Here is a 13,022-nt window from a genome sequence, read left to right as displayed (position 1 = left end):
TTCAAGAGCTCCTGCTGCATTTGGCTACCATGTCTTTTTAGTCTCCTTCAGTCTGGAACAGTTCCTCAGCATTTCTTTGTCTGTCTTGATCTTGACATTTTTGAGGCTACTTATTTTGTAGAATATCTCTTAATTTGGGTTTGTCTGAGGAGTCCTCATGCTTAGATCAGATTATACATGTTTGGTGGGAATTTCAAAGGCGTTATGTGCTCTTCTCAGTGCATCATATCGGGAGGCACATGATATGAACTTGTCCAAATATTGGGGATGTTAACATGGACCAGTTGGTTAAGGTGGTGTTCACTAGCTTTCTCCACTGTCAAGTTACAATTTTTCCCTTTCTAATTAATAAGTAATTATTTAATTTCCCACACTAATTAGTAAGTAGTGTGGCAATTCATTGAAACTGTGTAAATATTCTCTTGCTCATCAGACTTGCACCAACTGGTTTTAGTTTATCCATTGACATCTAAATCCATTGACATCCATTAGCAATTTGCCTTCTTTCCCATTTATGTATTATATCAACTGAACTTATGAATTCTTTTTTATTCAGTGAGATGTGCTCTATTACTATTATGACTTATTTTAGCACTGAAATTGCCCCAGAACTTCTGAGCACTGGGAACTGCTGTGTTCTTTGTTTGACAGGTCCTCCTCATTTTTTGAGCACTTCCTTACCTTCTGGCATAGCAAGATTGTAGGCTCATCTCACACTCTCCCTGCCCCAGAGTTGGAATCAGTCTTTTCTCCAACAAGCCCTGGTTCTTTTTAGTGGAAAATAGTATTTAGAAACCCAGACACTAGATGTGCTCCTTGTTTCTTGTGTGTCATGCTTTGTAATTTCTATTTAATTTAGTTTCCATGTTCAAGGAGTACTTGAAATTGTCTAAAATATGTAGCTATAATAAAAAATCTGAACTTATGAAAATTATGTTGAAAGGAAGGATTGTAAAGTAAGATAAAGCCAGAGTAAGCTAATGACAGAGAATATATCTGCTTTTAAAAATAAAAGAATTGGGGAAAGAGGTAAAGAAGGTGGCATGAATTTTAGAAAGTAATTTTTCTTTGGATGGGTGGGTGGCTGTCTGGCTCTTAATACTATTCAAACACAGAGCCATTATTTTAGTGAATGATTTCAGAAAATGATAATAAATTCTGGTAATTTATCTCAACTATTTTAGATCAGTACATTATTTTTGGAACTGAAGATGGTATTTACACATTGAATCTCAATGAGCTGCATGAGGCAACAATGGAACAGGTAATTTAAAGTTTTAACTCAAGAAATTAGTTTGGGTAAAGTGAATAAAAGAAATATCTTAATTGTAAATAATTTCTATGGGCCTCAGTTTTAATTTTTATGATTTAAATATTTAAAAGGGTGAAATTATACTCTTTACATGTTCTTGTTGAAAGATTTTTTTTTCCCGCAAGGTTTTGGCAATGTACTGAAATGTAGAAGATAATTATTTTTATAGTATTTCAAACTGTTAGAATTTGAGGTTAATGGTAAGGGAATGAAAATTGGAGAGTTTTAATTATCTTCTTTTTTTGCTTTGTAGTTATTTCCACGGAAATGTACTTGGCTCTATGTTATCAATAATACTTTAATGTCATTATCAGGTATGTATATGATGAAAATAATATGAAAAACAAGCCATAGACAAGCAGAGATGTAATTTTAATATACGTTATTTTTTAATGTTGTTTGTTATTCTGGGTAACTATAATCTAGGAGAGTAACTTTGAGACTCACAGGTTTTTTCAGCCAACTTAGAATGGGAAGAAGCTTTGAGAAGGGAGCCTGTTTTCAGTTAAGATAGCACTTGGCAAACCTGCCAGGATCTGATCACCTGAGGAATATCCCCCAGCTCGACTCCTCCACTGTCACTGTCACTGTCACCATTCCTGCCCTCCACTGAGAATTCACACTTGAAGGGAAAGAATCAGAGGATCCAGCTGCTTCCCTTCTCTGTAATCCTGAGCAAGTCATCTGCTCTCAGCCTCAGTTTAATTGTAAAATGAGGACGATGGTGACAATAACAGCCTCACGAAGTTGCTGTGAGGGTTAGATAAGGTGGTATCCTGAGTGCTTAGCAAACTGTGAAGACTTAGACAGATGTTTCCTGGCAGAATTCAGGTCGTTCTGGACCACATGTTAACCATCTTGGACCGAGGCTTTAGTCTTAAAAATAAGTGGGTTCCAGAGCAACCTATTCTAATTTTGTTTTTTGTGGTTTTCTTTTTTGGTTGTTGTGGGGGTGGGGGAGTGGGTGGCATTTTACGGTGTTTTCTTTTTTTTCGTTTCTCACCTACCAAAACCTCTTTGCTTACATTTTAGATTTCAGTGGCTACCTAGAGGTTTGCTGCTTGCTTTCATTTTGATAGTAGAATACAAGATAGTTAATTATTTCTCTGTCCCTTAATTAATCCTAATGCTACCAACTATTAAAACAGCACTCACCCCTTCCTCCACTTTGAATAATTAAATTATTTTAGTCTCTCTTACATTCTTTTCACTTGTTTTGTTTGATACTGTCTCGTGCTCTGTATCTCAAAGATATATGAGGATTGTATCCCAGCTCTTCTTTCCGCACTGTCAGCTGTTCAGTATTGACTGTGCCTTTCAGCTACTTACACTTTAAAGCATCAGTGCTGACAGAGTCTTGTTCACGGAGAGGTAGATCCTTTGAATTGGATCCTAATGTAAGAAATATGTTTTCATAATTTGTGAGCATGGGTGCGCGCACCAAGCATCGCCTAGGAGAAACTCTTCGGGAATTTGTCTCTTTGAGCTGATGACAGTATTTACGAAGAGCCTGTTATTTGATTATGCATAAATGGCTTCTGAAAAGCTGGAGTCCTTGAAAGAGGACTGAATCTCTTTTGATTTTAATTATGCTTCCCCCCCCCAATTTTCTTACTTTTGTTTAACAAAATATTAATATAATGTATTACTGTTGTGAAAATAAACTTAAACCCAGTTCTGTTTGTGTTCACAACTCTGATTTGTATAAAATCACTTTCTTCTACCTCGCTGCTTTTATCCCTACTCGTACCTGTCTTTGGAAATACAGTTAAAAACCACACAGAGTACATCATATATATTTATAAAATACCTACAGGAAAACAGGGAGAAGTTAGCCTATAATTAGTTCTTTCCATATGCCAGTTAAAATGTCCCATAAAACTGAATGAAGGTAGGTGGCATAAGTCGCTAGGAGACATCGTTCTGCATAAGGGCTGCGTGTGTGTGGATGTGCACACGTACGCGCACATGCAGCTAGTTCGATAGCTGGCTGTGTGTATAGGGGGAATGGGCAGAGGAAGAGGGGTATGGTGTTAGGCAGAATTCTGAGACAATGCGAGAATTTTGTTGAGGATAAGACTGTATAGAGATTTATGTTTTCTAATAGTGGACGTTTTGTGTTGTTCTAGTACCATACCTTGTATGATAAGGAATCGGAAGATGTTTACCATATCTCCCCCTGCCTAACACAGCTGTAGTTTTGATTATGTGCAAACTGCAGCTCTGTTATCCTTGTATTATGGCACGTAATACTAGTTTGTTTTACTTTTCTTAGTATTTCAGTCTGTTCCATTTAAGACTTCATTCACAGTTTTAATCCAAGGTAATTTGATAAACTATTGATAAATAGATCTACCCCAGAAAGATAATGTAATATAGTTTTATAGAATTTTCCACGTTATACTAAAATAATCACATGTGCATCACTGTAGCTCAATCCATTATGCAGCAGTGTTTAACAATTTCTCTTTCTCTGCTGGCTTCATTAAGGTTTATATATATTCTACCCAGAACACTGATTAGAATACACCTAATTTGTGTATTAGGAAACACAATTATCTACTTTCTTAAAGCTCATTTTCCTATTATCTTTCAAAATAGTATTAACTGGGTTTTTTGTTTGTTTTTTTTGTATGTGTTTTTCTATTTTGCTTGGCTTTTTGAACATTTCTGGACTCCTCATTTTAGAAGGTAATTATGTTTTCTTTTGCTTGAAAATTATATTTCTTTTCTGTAAATGATTCTAATGAGAGTAATTTGTTTCTCTTTTATAGGAAAAACCTTTCAACTGTACTCTCATAATCTTATAGCTTTGTTTGAACAAGCCAAAAAACCAGGATTAGCTGCCCACATTCAGACTCATAGGTTTCCAGACCGCATACTACCAAGGTACAAAATATTTTGCTTCTATTGAGAGAGTCAGCGTCCGTTTTTAAAACAGCCGGTATTCCTTGCCCACTAAAAAATGTCCTTTGTCTTAATTTTGAAAGGTAGTTTACACTAAAGTGCGTGTCATCTAGAATTCAAAAGGGCAGTGTTTCCTTACTGTGACTGTCCATGAGGGTCACCTGTAGAAGTTTTATTACAGACTCCCAGACCCTGCCTCAGTCCTATAAAATCAGATAGTTTGGGGTCAGAGTCCAAGACAGTTTTTTTTAAAGCTTCTTGACTGGTTCTGATGCACCTGATCCACAGATCACTGGGAAGCACTGCAGTAGAGTACATTTATGTTGTCCTATGTTTTCAGAAAGTTCGCTTTAACAACAAAGATTCCTGATACAAAAGGCTGCCACAAATGCTGCATAGGTGAGTAAATGCTGTTTCTCAAACTGGATGGTTAGAACTTTTAACATCTTTAAAATTATCTGAAGAGCCTTACAGTATCAATAGGTTTATATTTGTTTGTAATAAGGAGTTAAGGGGCCATTGAAGCACAAGAATGTATAGCGTGACATGGCATAAAAATGCTTGGAGGTAACGGCCTAACGCTTTCTCAGAGCATAATGTTCCTAGAGTGTTCTAGCATAGTCCCTGAGGCTGTGTCTCTGCTAATAGCCTGCCTTTCATGTATTTAACGGTTACTTCTTAGTGTTCTATGAACATTATTATTGCAGGAGTTTAGTCAACTATAAAGTTAGAGGGAACAGTCCACACGAGACCACCCTCACTTCTGATAGCAACTGCAGGTTTGGGGGTTCCCAAAATCACCCTCATGATCAAAGCTTCGCTAGAAGGACTCACAGAACTCACCAGAAGTGGTTATGCTCGTGGTTATGGTTTACTGCAGGGAAAGGATAGAGATTAAAATCAGCCAAGGGAGGGAGTGCAGAGGGCAGAGTCCAGGAAAAGTACCAGACATAGAGCTTCTGTTGTCCTCTCCCTGTGGAGTAATGGAGAGCGTCACTTTTCTGGCAGTGAGGTGTGGCAGTACACACAGAGCATTGCCAACCAGAGAAGCTTACTCCAACCTCAGTGTCTCAAGTTTTTATTGGGACTTCATCATGTAGGCATGATTGATTCCCTGCATGGTTGATCTCAGTATCCAGTCTATCTGGAGGTCAGCTGCTACTTCGTGACCCAAAGCCCCTACCCTAAATCACATTGTTGGTCTTTCTGGCATGACCATCCCCCCTCCCCCCCCCAAGACTGTCCAGTGTTGCCAGCCCCTACTCTAAACCATATTGTTCAACTTTCCAGTGACCCAAGGCCCCAGCCTATCAGCCATGACGTTGCTGAGGCTTAGAAATCACCTCCCAAAAGGGAGGACAAAGGCCAGACCTCTCTTTGGGCAGGGTTAAATTCCTACTATAGACTTATCCTATGTCGCTTAACCCTAAAACAACCCCATGATACTTGTTATGTCACTAGTAAATAACAGAACCCGGATCAGACCCAGTCCATGACTTCAGATCCTGGGCTCTTAACTTCCTGTTTATTCTTTTTGTTTAATCAGTGAGCTTACACATTGATCTTTGTGCTACATAGTTTCACAGCATACTCTCTAGTTACAAGCAAATTTTGTGAGCATTCTTCTAGGGAGAATCAGGGCCATATCTGCTATCAGATGCCTAAGATCTATGACTCAGGAAAGGTATAGAAGCTTACAATCTAAGATAGAAACTCATAAACATATTAAGATAGAGCTTATTGCAAATAACTACTCTTATAATCAGTATACATTATTGTTGATGGGAGTCAAATTGGGGAGAAGGAAAGACCAATATGAGTTTTTGTAGATTTGAGTCAAGGAAGTCACATCTTTAGTACAATGTAAAACAGTAAGTTATTTTCGTCTGTCTTAAGTGGACAGCTGTAAACTACTGTACCAGAAATGAAATCTTAGATTTCGCTTGCCTCCTAGACTTCTTGCCAGAATTCACTCTTTTAGTCAGTTTACCTAAGAAGCAGCTCTTCAGGTTGCGCTAATAGTTTAGGTGTTTCAGAGCTTAAAAATTGTTCCTGTAAAAAGTTCCTGTGTTTAAGAACCTAGTCTCTTAAAGATGTTTAGAAGTAAATGTATGTAATTTAAGATTGAGATAGGAAAGTGAAAAGGACAGGGTCACAAATCCACAAGAAAAGACATGGTCTTCTTACTTTTGCCCACTCTCACATCCCGGTGAACAGAAACAGTAATTCCCCTTATCAGCTCAATAAGCCCTCCAGATAGTTTCTTTTTCCTCCATATTTTGGTATCCATGGCAGGCCATGTCGCATTGTTTCCCCACGTATCAGCACTGCCTTTATAAAGAGAGCTGAGTTCACTTTTAGGTGAGTATAGCTCAGGTGATGCTTTTAACTAATTATGTTTTCATATAAAAGTACTCAATGTTTTGGGGTGTCTTGTTTTCTTTCTTTCCAGTCAGAAACCCTTACACAGGACATAAATACCTCTGTGGAGCTTTACAATCTGGAATTGTTTTACTGCAGTGGTATGAGCCAATGCAGAAGTTCATGTTGATAAAGGTATATAGTGCTTCATTTATGTTTTTCTTCTTTAGAAAACACTAGTGTATAACAGAAGCTGAAATTGTAAGATCACATTGCTACTATCTAGGGTCAGCCTATTTGTTGTTATTTATAGGTGTTTATTTGGTTTAGGGGTTTTTTTGTTCTTGTTAAGATTTCCTCTTTAACTTATATTAATAAACTTCCAGAAGCATCACAGCCATAAAGATGAATATGGCCAATTCTCTAAAACATATTTTTATAGAAAACTCATCCTCATCATGATCATTTTAGAGGTAGTCATTTTTTAGAATTAGATCAGTCAAGAAAATGAGAGCCTTTCCCTTGACTTTATTCAACAACATGGATGGGGAGTTGTTTCTCAGTTATACTTCTGTTGTTTATTTTTGCAGCACTTCGATTTTCCTTTGCCAAGTCCTTTGAAAGTTTTTGAAATGCTGGTCATCCCAGAACAGGAGTACCCTATGGTCTGTGTAGCTATTAGCAAGGGCACCGAACCAAATCAGGTTGTTCAGTTTGAGACAATCAACTTGAACTCGGCATCTTCGTGGTTTACAGAAATTGGTGCAGGTAAGTGTTTTTTTCCTTAAGTTAAAATGTTGATGCATTTGTACATAAAAGAAGCAGAATTGTTTCAGCCAGCATGGGCTCATTCAAGTAAAGATTCAGAACATAGTTTCCCACATAAGCCCAGAGGATCATGTACATATACATTATGATCTCTGTTTGCCTGAGGCAGTTTGAGACAAATTATTTTACCAAAGAAAATTTTAACGATTCCTGATGTTGAAAGGTCTTAGCTGTTACCAGTTAATCTTTGGACTTACTAAATAATTAAGTTTTCAAGTTTTATCAGCTTTTCAAGCAAAGAGATTTACTTTTTTTCTTAGGTTTCCCCCCCACACACACACACACTTCTTAGAATCATTGAGTTCAAGTGCTTCTCAGACTTGATAGAAGCTTCTCCCATGTGACCTCCAGGCTTTACCATTTAAAGATACAGGGAAATCTCTTGTGCACTTTCTGAGAATGGTTCCCCAGCCTAGGATTTTATCAGACATGTCTCAGTGAAAGCTCTGAAAAGGCTAGGAAGGTTATTCTTGAACTTTAAAATGGAACAAATCAATCAAGGATTCATTTTTTAAATCTACATAATAAAGAAAATGATGGGAGTCTTCATTTTGCCAGTTTACTGTTTGTGTGCTAGTGTATTGTTTGATCATTTCTAACCCCAGGTTTATCAAGCCATTTTTACATATGAATCAAGCAAGTTATAGTTATAGCGATTTCATTACTGACACTATTATATTCTTTATCACCTTGTCTGTTACAAATATCCTAAGTTTGATGCTTATTAAGTGTCTTTGGCTTTGGTCCTGTATAGGCTAAATTAGAGAACTCTAGACAACCCAGCTGTTGAGGTTCACATAGAACAACACTAGTGTCACCTTCAGAATAAGAATTGGTATGAACTAGTGGTGTCCTGGGAAATGTGTAACAACAGGCTCTTGGGGTGCAGAGAAGCCTGGTTTGCAGCAGTTGCCTATTTCTGTGGTCTGAATACTCCCAGCATGGCCAGTTTCAAACTAGCAACGTGATGTCATACAGCCCACAAAATTCCTGAAAATTAAAGAAGCCAGTACAACCCTGTCCAGCATGCACTGGACTGTGACCACTCTTTTTATGGACCGAGTCATAACCTCCAGTGGAATCAAATAGGAATGTACTCTGTGCCCTCCCCCTCCACCTGCACCCCACCTTTCTTTTTAATTTATTGTTTAATACTGTTTGTTGAGTCAGGTGCATACCCTCCTGGTACAGCTAAGAGAAAGGTGCAGATCACATTGTTTAACTGTCATGAAATCTAAGTAGCCCAAACAGAAACCTGTTCCTGTTAGTAGTTACTGCTAAAAAGAAGGGTTATAGATCAATTTGTTTAAAACCAATATCTTTTTTGTCAGACACCCCAACATTTTTTACTGGTTGATATATAATAATAGTATAGAGCGAGTCATTTCATACCCTTATCTAAAGTGTGTTTGCAGCCACTTTCTTCTGCATCATATTAGGACGTCATAGCGCTCAAGGGGTTGTCTTGTGAATTGGTGGGCTGGGGGGCAGCAGGGCAGTGAGGCTTTTTTTGTTGTTTGGTTTGGTTTTTAATGCCTGAGGCATACTCTTCTACCTACTTTTAACATTTTCTAGGCCAAAATTAAGGTAGACCCAAAGTGACGGCCTGGGGAGAGCTGGGACACCGCCTGAGGGTAATCGTTCGGATAGCCCTCAGGCAGAGGTATCCCACTAGGGTTCTGCATACTCACAGTGCTGGTTAATCTGCCTCCCGGCTGTGTTCACTGTTGAGGCCAGGCCTGATTGGCAGCAGTTGTAACAGTTAAAATGAACTCCTAGTCCAACATTCTTTCAGTCTTAGTCTCATTTCTTACCACGGTATCCTTATCTCCAAGGATGTTGCTTAGCATGTCCTCAGCACCCCATAAATTTTTATTGAATAAATGCATGAACATAGATTTACTGAGAAAAACTACTTTTTGGAGTGTTGCCTGAGGGACCAACAGTTTATCAATTTTCTAAGTCTGGATTCTTCACTATGTATGGGCTTTGAAAGGTCCACAAACACCTCAAAATAATATATAAAATTTTTTGTTAATGTTCACATGTGCAGTTCTTGAGGGAGAGCATCCGTAGGCTTCCCAGAGAGACGAGGTTAAGAATGACGGCTCTAAATAATCTAAACTCTTTTCTTAGATCCAGCTATACCACTCAATTAAACGAGTGTCTAAAATGAATTGTTTTACCAAAAATGTTTTCGAAGATGTCATCACATCTATTAGCAGATGTTAAAAGAAGCAGCCCTCTGAATATCAGCAAAGGAGTGAAAGTTGCTTCCTGCAAAGATGATGTTGACAATATTGTCCATTATGTTACTCGGTGTCCTAGACACACACCCCACCCTACACCAGGAAATTTCTCTCTGATCACAGTCATGAATCCTTTTGCCTTTGCTGAGTTACAAGGATGGTGACCACCTAACCAACCTTCCCATTGGCTCCTGAGAAATGCAGAGCAGAATCTAGTTTCTGTGCAGTACGCATCTTACTTCCGTCTCCATATTCACCCTTTCTTCATTGTATTTTTGTAATTCACCTTTCCAGAACTAGCGGTGGTATTAATTAAATGTAATGTTAACTTTTCTCAGCTCAGTTAGCCATACTTAGGACTTAATGTTGTTCTCCTAAATTGACCTACATGCATTTTGAAAAGATAAAATATCATTACAAAATATAATTTGTGTTAAATTTCAAAGACTAGTTTTAAATCACAGAAAAAGTCAGAATTTGTGTTTCTTTCCTAAGCTCTAATTTTTAAAGCATGTTGTGTAACTGTAACCTTGTTTTTTTTCCCCCTAAGGCAGCCAGCAGTTAGATTCCATTCATGTAACACAGCTGGAGAGAGATACCGTTCTAGTGTGTTTAGATAGTAAGTACTATTATAAAGTTTATTCTGAGCATACTACTTGATAGAACAGATCTTTGCATGGAATTGATTCTATTAAACTATAATTCAAGATTTCCATATTTCCACCTTAAGTGGCCTTATTTTATTGATGAAACCTCAGTTGGCTAGAGATATAGTGATCTGTTTGTCAATACTATCCTCTGTGACTTTTTGCTGTATTTTCTTTGGCCTACTTGGAAATGTTATGTCAGAATAGTTCACCATAACCTTGGGGTAAAATTCTCTATAAAACTATTCTGAGAGTTTTTTTCATACCTCATTATAATTAATGATAAAACAAGGTTATAGTGAGATGGTCACTTACAGTCATGTAACATAAGCTTTGGAATCATGTCAGAGTGAGATTCTAACACACAGACAGATTTGACACTTTGACCTGCAAGTGGTGGCTCTTTTGGGGCAGAGAGAGATGCTATTGATAGGAGTCTGTTGCACTGTAAGCAGTAGAGAGGCAGAAGAAACTTTAACCACAGGTCTTATTTCAGTTTTGCAAACGAAGTACTTTGGTTCTTTTTTATTTTTTTTAAAGATTTTATTTTTTTTCCTTTTTTCTCCCCAAAGCCCCCCAGTACATAGTTGTATATTCTTCATTGTGGGTCCTTCTAGTTGTTGTATGTGGGATGCTGCCTCAGCGTGGCTTGATGAGCCGTGCCATGTCCGCGCCCAGGATTTGAACCAACGAAACACTGGGCCGCCTGCAGCAGAGCACGCGAACTCAACCACTCGGCCACGGGGCCAGCCCCGAAGTACTTTGGTTCTTAAAACCCACCTCATTTTTATGCAATGAATCTTGCAAGGTGAAATTCACCTAGACTTGGAGTTATACTTGAAACTTGGCAATATTTGCTATGTTTCATCCATTCCAATATTTTTTAAATTACTAGACCTGCCATCGGTGTTCAGGGTTATTTTAAAAATTGTTCTAGTACTGAATTTGCCTTATTTCTGTCCTAATTTCTATTCTCTGAAGGGTTCCCTGGTGGATTTACCTTATAGGATCTTAAAGATCATCTAATACTATAGATAAGTAAACCAAAACCCAGTGTTTTATTTGCCCATCACCCCTTCTTGAGGGACTTTTGATTCTTTGAATACTGACAAGATTGAAGTGTTATTTGGTTACCCTTAAGTGAATTGAATCAATTCTTTTTTACCCAAGCAAGAACAAAGTTCTGTACTGATTAACCAAATAATCAGATAATCAGAATTTAGTTTTAATAATGTTGAACCTTTAACGTTAAATCCCTAAATACCTTCTGAGTCGTCCAAGGAAAATAAATTGCGCTTAGTTTTCATTTTAATTTATATATTTTATCAAAAAAACTTTAAAACCTTTGATCAACCAGACCCTCCATTTCCCAATTATTCAAGGTAAATGGAAAGTTGACTGTCTTGTGGGTTTTCTTTTTTGAGGGAGCAGTGTAGTACTTCAAAATGAGTTGTCAGCTATACAGTGTAAATCGGTTTTAGTAAGCAGCAACGGAGATAGGCTGTAATCAGAAATCAGGTAGACAGGTAAGAAAGCAGGGCAGCGAGAAGGAGTCTTCAGGCCAGAGCGAAGAAAAGCAAATGAAAAAACAAATCCGTGGAAGGGAAACAGAATTACTTATATACACTCCCCACCCCAGAGTTTACTTATAAAGAAGTTGTGACTCTTGAGAGCACTGTGCTGCCCCGTGTACCTACATCTGTAGAAGACTATTCATATACTGAGGCCATGGGGGACCGCATATATTACTGACCATGTGCTGTGTAATCGGGAAGGGAAAAATCAGCTCTTATTGCTCGATATTTGGGCACCAGGGCCACCACTTTTAAAGAAAGACTGTACTTCTTAAAATATGGAAATGTAAGCATTCAATATATACTATATAAAAAGGAAAAAAATAGCAGTGCAGGGGCCAGCCCAGTGACATAGTAGTTAAATTCACGTGCTCCACTTCAGCAGCCCAGGGTTCACAGGTTCAGATCCCAGGCACAGACCTACTCCACTCATCAAGCCATGCTGTGGTGGGTGTCCCACATACAAAATAGAGGAAGATGGGCACAGGTGTTAGCTCAGGGCCAGTCTTCCTCAGCAAAAAGAGGAAGATTGGCAGCAGATGTTAGCTGAGGGCCAATCTTCCTCACCAAATAAAAAAGAGCAGTGGAATTGCCATTTAATGAAGGAGGCACTCTTATGGTATATCTTGTAAAACACGTTAATGCTTGTTTCTCACTGGGCATGCTTGAATCAAGATAAATAGTTGAACTTTATTAAGAATATTATTCTATATTTGTGTAAAGTAAAATTCACATATCATTATGTTTATTTTAGCAGATTTGCATTTTCCAGTCTTGACTTGTTTTTTCTTTTTTTAAGAATTTGTAAAAATTGTAAATCTACAAGGAAAACTAAAATCAAGTAAGAAACTGGCCTCTGAACTAAGTTTTGATTTTCGCATTGAATCTGTAGGTAAGTCTCTTTTTTTTAATAATACGTTTAGAATACTTGGTTTTTTGTTCATTATGTACTTGTTTGTCAAGACCAGCACTGTCTCATAGAAGTTTCTGTGATATAGAATGTTCCCCGTGTTCTTAAATACAGTGGTCATTAACCACACCTGTTAAGTACTTGAAACATGGCTAGTACTACATTTTAATTTTTTAAATTTTAATTAATGTAAATAGCCATCTGTGGCTAGTTGTTATCATATTGGACAGTGTA

The 13,022-nt window shown here is 37.7% G+C and overlaps 1 protein-coding gene across 1 annotated transcript in view; it reads left to right on the top strand.

Moving 5' to 3' along the window:
- MAP4K5 (mitogen-activated protein kinase kinase kinase kinase 5) overlaps window positions 1–13,022 on the top strand; it is a 104,116-nt gene that overhangs the window by 81,874 nt on the left and 9,220 nt on the right. Inside the window, exons 21-28 of the mRNA XM_070588811.1 lie at window positions 1,185–1,264; window positions 1,566–1,626; window positions 4,087–4,201; window positions 4,560–4,618; window positions 6,672–6,775; window positions 7,171–7,348; window positions 10,208–10,276; window positions 12,678–12,770. Coding sequence (XP_070444912.1) covers window positions 1,185–1,264; window positions 1,566–1,626; window positions 4,087–4,201; window positions 4,560–4,618; window positions 6,672–6,775; window positions 7,171–7,348; window positions 10,208–10,276; window positions 12,678–12,770 — 759 coding nt within the window. The remainder of the gene's footprint in view (window positions 1–1,184; window positions 1,265–1,565; window positions 1,627–4,086; window positions 4,202–4,559; window positions 4,619–6,671; window positions 6,776–7,170; window positions 7,349–10,207; window positions 10,277–12,677; window positions 12,771–13,022) is intronic.

This window comes from Equus przewalskii, chromosome 1 (assembly GCF_037783145.1).
Source record: "Equus przewalskii isolate Varuska chromosome 1, EquPr2, whole genome shotgun sequence".
NCBI lineage: Eukaryota > Metazoa > Chordata > Mammalia > Perissodactyla > Equidae > Equus > Equus przewalskii.
Note: the sequence above shows the minus strand (reverse complement) of the source record. Positions and strands in the feature narration are given on the sequence as shown.